This window comes from Chinchilla lanigera, unplaced genomic scaffold (genome assembly GCF_000276665.1).
Source record: "Chinchilla lanigera isolate Chin_1 unplaced genomic scaffold, ChiLan1.0 scaffold00005, whole genome shotgun sequence".
In the NCBI taxonomy this organism is placed as follows: Eukaryota; Metazoa; Chordata; class Mammalia; order Rodentia; family Chinchillidae; genus Chinchilla; species Chinchilla lanigera.
Window position 1 is genome coordinate 9,524,634 of NW_004955406.1, and position 7,676 is coordinate 9,532,309.

General features: G+C 37.2%; 1 protein-coding gene across 1 annotated transcript in view; it reads left to right on the top strand.

Annotated features, from left to right (window-relative positions):
- Positions 1–7,159, top strand: part of Cnst (consortin, connexin sorting protein) — a 90,352-nt gene extending 83,193 nt beyond the window's left edge. Inside the window, exons 10-11 of the mRNA XM_013520444.1 lie at positions 2,408–2,543; positions 5,158–7,159. Of these exons, the coding sequence (XP_013375898.1) occupies positions 2,408–2,543; positions 5,158–5,363 (342 nt within the window). The 3' untranslated portion in view covers positions 5,364–7,159. The remainder of the gene's footprint in view (positions 1–2,407; positions 2,544–5,157) is intronic.
- The last annotated feature ends 517 nt before the right edge of the window (positions 7,160–7,676 follow it).

Below are 7,676 nucleotides of genomic sequence, written 5' to 3' on the forward strand. Positions count from 1 at the left end.
GCTGAGCTAAATCCCCAGCCCCAACACAACTATAATTTTTCATACGCTGTCTCTTCGTGCCCTCCTTCAAAAAATTGTCCAAGCTCATTACTATCATAGTAAAAAAGATGGAGTCACCTGATAAGGTTCACGTCCCTTAATAGTGTAGCTTCCAGAGCCAAACACCCCCGTCAGGCTGAGCAGGAGGCAAGGTAGGGACCCATCAGCTGCTGCGCTGAGGCCAGCATGAGGCCCACGTGGCACATTCTGTACCTTTCCAGAAGGCTGCAGGAGCTTCTCTCAGCATTCATTTATTTGCATTTGCAATATCATTTGCAATACTACTTGGATTTGTTTCTTGAATTTACGGACTCAAAATTCATGTCACAAAGATAAGTAGTAATGCCACTCTGGGGCTTATTCTTAGAACTGTTCTAATAGGACTTTTTTTTTTCCTAAATTAAAACAGCACCTTAAGCTGGATACAGTGGCGCATACCTGTAGTCCCAGTTACTCAGAAGGCCAAAGCAGGAGGATCACAAGTTCAAGTCCAGCCCTGGTACCTTAGCAAGACCCAGTCTCAAAATAAAAATAAAAATGATTAATGATTTAACTCAGTGGTAGAGCACCCTGGAGTTTGATCCTTAGTGTTACAAAACAAACAAAAACCCCCAGCACCTTAGCTTACTTGGGCTGGAGAATGTAGCTCAGTGGTAGAGTACTTGCCTAGTGTGTTCAAGGTCTAGGGTCAATCCTTAGCACTGAAAAAAAGCCAAAAAACAAAAACCTTCTATAGTGACTGATATAGTGGATGTGCCTATAGTCCCAGCTACTCTGTAGAAGCTGAGGTAAAAGAGTCGCTTGAGTCTTACAGTTTAGGATCAACATGGACAGCATGGTCATATCTCATTTCAAACAAACGAACAAAAACTCCTATGATAGGTGAGTTCATTGTTGGTAAATACATCACTGTACTTTATGGAGAAAATAGTGAAGGGCCCCTTCTCCCTTTTAACATATAATAAAAATAGAATATCAATGATATATCTTTCCAGAAGTAGTAGTAATGTATTCATTAAAATTACTTTCTGTTTTCCATCTCTTGCTTTTTAGAAGTTTACCAGGTTTTATTTCCATCTCAAGTTCAGCAAGCTGCTTATAAAATCAAGGCGTTGTATGAAGGAGTTTTTGATGTTGCTGCTTTCTAAAAAGAGATTTGAAAGTCTATTCCTTTACATATTTGTACTTGCCATTTTACTGTAACTAAAGTACTTTAGTTTTCTCAGAACAAGGATACCTGAAATATGTATTTTCTATAAAAAGAATAAATTGCTGGTTTATTGATTTTTTTGTTTGTTTTTCAGATAATGGTTTCTCTAGATCCATGTTCAGAGAAGCCAAGTAGCAGACTATATGGAATTATTTGGCCCTAAAAGCCCGGAGTTATAAAAAGAACTAATAGAATCTGTGATATTTATACATAGCACGTTATCAGAGATTGCTGAGTGGAACTGAAAAATCACATTATTTTATGCCATTGATCAGATAAATGACATGACAGGCAGTCCTCAGCTTAGAGTGATCAGATCTAGGCAAGTTACTGTCATCCAGAGTGCTGGGCCCACAATGCCCATCTATGTCATCACCTCTATCTTGAAGTCAGCAGGCCACTCACAAGTCAACTTCTGTGAATGGACCTGTAGGGTAGGGTTCAGCCACTTGGTAAGGCCTCCTGCCTGGCCCTGTTGACCGATCCTCTTCTCTTCCTTTCACTACCTTGGAGTCATTTAGCGTCTAAATGGAAAAGGTTTTTGTTTTTGCTTTTAAATAAGCAGTAAGGCATTGGCAGGGAAGAGATGGCCCAAGTGAAAGCGAGAAGGCAAGATGGAGAGGACTAGCAGTAGGGGCCGGAGAGGTGTTAGACAGCAAACTTCTTCCAGGAAGGGTCAAATTGTAAATATATTAAGCTTTATGGCCTGTTGCATTACTCATTTCTGCCATTCTAGCCCAGAAGTGGGATAGATGAAGTGCTGCTTGTGTCCAATTAAATTTATTTATAATAATAAACCCAGGGCTAATAACTAAGCAAGAGGGGCTGTAAATGATAATTTTACAAATAAGGGAAAGTCCAGCCACAAAGCAGGGTAGTCAAGGGAACTGTTCTGGTACGCTGTTCATACTGCTTGTCCACGGGTCGGTTCAGGGGTCAGGAAAAGAAGTTGTAGGTTTAAATTTCTGTGTATGTCAGTAACCTGCATGGAAATGAAAGCTTTATTCTATTAGATTTTGATGATTGTGATTTTTAAAAATAAGAATGGGGTACATTTATAAGATTCAAATTCTCTGTTGAATTAGCCTTTTTTGCTAATAAAATAACATTGGAATGTCCCATGTTCATATAACCACTGGTTCTTAAAATATCTGACAGGTTGTTCCTGCTGAAGGACTGGTGTCTATATTAAAGAAGAGGCGTGATTCTGTAGGAGATCATCCTGACCAAATGCAGCAGAAACCATCTAAGCGAAGAGTGAGATTCCAAGAAATAGATGATAATTTGGATCAAGGTAAACTGCTCAGCCTTGTACCTAACAGTTTGCTATATGAATGAATTACTCAGTACTCTGGGAGGCTGAGGCTGTGACATAATTATTTGTTAACACAATTTATAAAAGAACATATGAATTTAGTTGCTTTATCATCTCAGAAAGAAACATAAAATCAGATCATCATCTTAAATTATTTGGAGGCATTTTTGCTCAAATAAGTGAACAAGTTTCAAAATTCAACTGACGGTGTCCTACCAGATAGATAGTCCTCAATGTGGAGAGCTCATTTATTTCTTACTCTAGTATTTCTTTTCTTTTCTTTCTTTTTTTTTTTTTTTTATTTGCTATTTTTGTCTTCTTTTTCAGTGGTCAGCTAATATCCCTCCTTTATTATGAAAATATTTATGAATTGCAAGTATATTCTCTTCTGTGGTTTCATTTTTAAATGTAAGTCACAGAGCCATATAAATATGTAATTGCATTTGCATAAAAGTCCTGAAGTCATATATCTTTGATCTGGAAGGAAACAAACCAACTTTAACAATGTTTACTTCTGGAATAGCAGAATTAGATTCTTACATACTTTGCTTGGAGTTTTACAAGAGCCTTATTCCATGTATTACTATAAAAGCTTCTAAATAAAGTCTTTTTGATATAGATTGGTTTTTAAATTTTTTTTTAGTTGTACATTTGAGATATACATAATGATCACTTTCATCATAGGGAATTTGTACCTATACGTTATATATCTTGCTTCTTTTTTTCCCATTTCCTTCTCCTCCCTTTAATCCTTCTTCCCCTGCTTAGTTACAGAAGCTTTGGTTAGTTTTGTTTTGTTTTGTTTTGCTTTGCTTTGTTTTTATGTTTTGTCTTTTTGAGACAGAGTCTTACTATGCAGTTCAGGCAGGCATTGAACTCACTTATGTAGCCCAGGCTGGCCTCTAGCAACGATCTCCCTGCCTCAGCCTCCTGAGTGCTAGGATTACAGGTGTGCACCACTATGCCCAGCTTTGATTAGGTTTTATAAATTTTTTTCTTATAAAAATAATATAAGCTAATTACAGAAGAATTCAGAGATAATAAAATGAAAGGTATAAATCCCACCACAGCTCTTCTTTCCCTGAGTACTGGGTGAAGTTTTTTCATTCTTTTAAGATGTGTTCTGTGTATATGTGTGCATATCTCTGTGTACATACACTGACGCATAAACATCTTTTTTTTAAACACAAATGAGTTCCTTGTATCATTAGATAATTTCTTGTAAAATTTGTCACTAATCATGTACATCTTTCTGAGCTAACTTATTAAATGTACCTTACTCTGCTAAATAATTGTATAGCATTCCATTGTGTGTATCCCATAATCGGACTATTCCACTGTAATTGGTTGTTTTTGTTTGTTTGTTTTGGTACCGGGAATCGAACTCATGACCTCGTGCTTGCTGTGCAGGTGCTTGCGCCACTGAGCTGCATCTGCGGCCCTGTTCCACTATAATTGGATTAACTGGGTTATTCCCAGATTTTTGTTACAACAAGTGCTGCTGCAGTGAACAAGCTTATAGATATAATTTTGTGGGTTGCAGGACTCTGTAGACTAGTTTCTAAAAGTGGGATTTGCTGGGCTAACCATAGAGACTACACGTCCCAGTGGGCCTGAGACAGTCCTGGCTTGCACCTGTTGTCTGTGCTGCATTCAGTTAACACTGTTTCATGCTCTAAAGTGTCAGTGTGGAGAGTAAATTCATTTTAAACTTTGATAAATACTGCCAGGTTACCTTACCAAAAGGTGTCCATACATCTTCCTTGTGCTGCAGATCGTAAAACTGTTTAGCCTTTCTGAAATACTGTTTATTTTCCCTTAATTATGAATGATCATTGAAATTTCCAACCAAAGAACATTTTATTCAATATAGAAAGACCAATGTGGATGGATATTTTTATTAAAACAAACCTACCAGAGTTACTAAGCAAAACAAAAAGAAGTCAGTATGCTAGCTAGAGCTTCACTATTGCACTAAATAAAAATAGCAACTATCACTGGATGCACGTGAGATCTAACACCAGTGGCATTTTTATTCTTGAATATAAAATTGATAATCCCAGCACTTTGGAGGCTGAGGCAGGAGGATCTTTGTGAGTTTGAGACCAGCTTGGGCCACAAAGTGAGCTCAAGACCAGCCTGAACTGCACAGTGAGACCCTGTCTCAAAAAGACTAAATAAATACATACATACATACATACATACATAAGGACTTTATTTAAGGTAGTCCCCTGGTGTGAACTCCTCAAATGCTATAATAGTGAGGCTGTAATGGTATTCTAAAATAATACTGTGAACATGTTAGAGGAAGACTGCCATTGTTCTTCTTTCTCGTGGAAGTGGTACGCATTGTACACATTAGCTAGTTTTAGTTTCAGCATTCACAAGCTTCACCGGTGTGACTCTTCGTAGTAACCAATCTGCAGATTTTTGTTGAATCATTGACTGCACATGTTCTTTGGCCGTATCCTGACATCAAGAGCTAACACTATAAGCACTCCATTGCCTTTACCTTAAAACAGCGAGAAGACAGCAGGTACTAGGATTTCCATTTTGATGAAAGTCTAACCTCGCTCTGTTCTCATGTTTGCAGATGAAATCGGAGGTAGCTCCTGTATTTTGCTGATCTTGCTGTGCATAGCAACGGTTTTCCTTAGCATTGGAGGAACTGCATTGTACTGCACTTTTGGGGACATGGAGTCACCTGTTTGTACAGACTTTGCAGACAACATGGACTTCTATTACACGAAGTTCCTGCAGGGAATGGCAGAACTGAAACACTGGATCTACCTCTCCTAGCAGCATTTAAGAGGACAGGCACGTTGGCAGTGATAATGAAAGATGTGAAACTTTCTCGACAGCTTTTATTTTAGGAGTTATGAAACATTCCCCCTTTCCCCCCAGCAAGGACCCAGGGACATCAGAAACAGCCGCTTTCTAAGTGGTAACCCAGAGGAACTTTGTCAGGATAATCCACATAATAAGGCAAATGTTGATCTACGCATTGCAGACCGAGGGACTGGTCTTTGAGCAGCGAGTGTATTCATCTCCTGCTCACTGCTTCCTACCATAGAGAGCAGACTGGGTGGAATGTGAAGGGCAGTGCTGGAACCATACTACTTTTACCTACTTTGTCAAGGGAAAGGTGAAAGGACACTTCTGGTTTACATCTCCTGGTCCTTAGGCATTGCTTCCAGGCATCATGCAATAAGTTTGTAATCAAAAACAGTTACCTTATAATTTCAGTGGTATTTTTAGTTAACCTTGAGAGCTGTGTAATTTAGGCTTTTTGCATCATTTCCAGTTTCTCTTCCCCATTTCTGTCTGTGTGTATGCTTCAAGCAATTACCCAAATATCCAACATAGAATAACAAAGATTATCTTTATTCTTTTAACTTGACTATGATGTGCAGGCACAAATCTTTGAAGAAGGCTTAATTGTGGAATAGATGAACTGTAGAAATGTTGGCCCTGAAATGAAAAACTGTGACAGATACATGCATTTAACTCAGTTGGGTAGTGGAAAATTAATCACAGGCCTGAAGGCAAAGTTAAAGAGCTCTCTCTGAGTCTCAGACAACAGCTTCATCGTGGATTCAGTGCTTCCTGAAATGAGGAGTGCTGGACTCAATTCAGCAAACACTTATTGAGCACCTATTATGCTCTAAGAATCTAAAAACCAGAATATGAATATAAGGTACAATTCGTGCTATCTATGTTTTAATTCTGGTCTTATGTAAAGTAAACGAGTACTTTGGAAAGTGAAAGTAAATTATCATATATAACTCAGTATTAGCAGATCATGCATTCAGATGTTTCGGATGTGTATTCATGTCATGGGCTTGATTTAGACCATACCATGAGGTTGTTAAGCGAAAATTCAATCATACCTTAAATAGGCAAATGTCTGAGTTTTGTTTAAATCTGTCAGGTGGCCTTTCCTTATTTAAGGTACAGTGGTCTAACATTTGGGAAGCCTTGCTTTGACTTTTTTATATTGTAGACAGCATTTAAAAAAAACATGAATTATAGTTTTTTAGCAAGTGATCATTATTTCCTGTTTTTCTGTTTGGTTCATTTGAAAGAAAAAGGCAGACATTGGTTTCTAATTGTTACTGGCTGGTACAGTATCTCCCTTTGTGTTTTTGCTTATTTATTTAGATTGTATAAAATTTAAAGGGCTTTTTATATAAGTTGAAAGTGTGTTGCTGAGCATGTATTTCGTTATCCCAATGCTAGATATTTAATTATTATGTACTTAGTGTTTTGATTTTCTATAATTTCAGTTAAGTGTGTTCTTAGACTTTTTTTTAAATTGATGTTTCATTTTCACTTATAATACTGTTTGACATGTCTGTATCATGTTCCTATAAACTGTAATATTTTCAATGGTTATAGATCAAAGATATTTATTTAGAAGTGTACAAGATAATGAAATTTAGAGTCCTTATACTTAAGGCTGATTTTATTAGAAGATTATTTTAATGTTATATTATAAATTTTAAGAATTTGTACTCAAACTGTATGTAAAATATGTAACATGTCCACGGTACTATCTTAAGTGGTTCTATAAAAGACTCTCACAACTTCTGCTATGAGGGCCTCCTCGTCATGGACAAACTTTTTCTGCTTTACCTGTGTAATTTCTAGTTGCAAGAATTTGGTGATCCTTTTTTCTGCCAGTTTTATGTCAAGAAGTTAAAATTTCCCTCCTGTTTACTATTAGTCATGTATAATCTCTGCTGTTATATTTACCTATATACCACCTAGCCAGTGTTTTTTGAAACCCAAGAGTTCCTGGGAAGCTTCACATTGGGAAGAGAAAATTGAGGTAACACCTTGCTAATTAGGGGCCCAGCTGTGTCTCAGAGATACCATGGGTGAACTCAGACTTCCAGGGACAGTGATGGGAGCTCAAGAGCATAGTGATACCTTCACTTAAAATAGGCATGAAATCTCACCTAAAAAATTAGGGCAACTTTAAAAAATGTCATAGTCATTTATTGCATGAATTCATCACCACCTAAAAATAATTCATCCAGTCTTACCAAAGTGTAATTTCTTTTCACTTGAAAGTACTGACAACTATTTGTAACTAATCTTCCTTAAGAA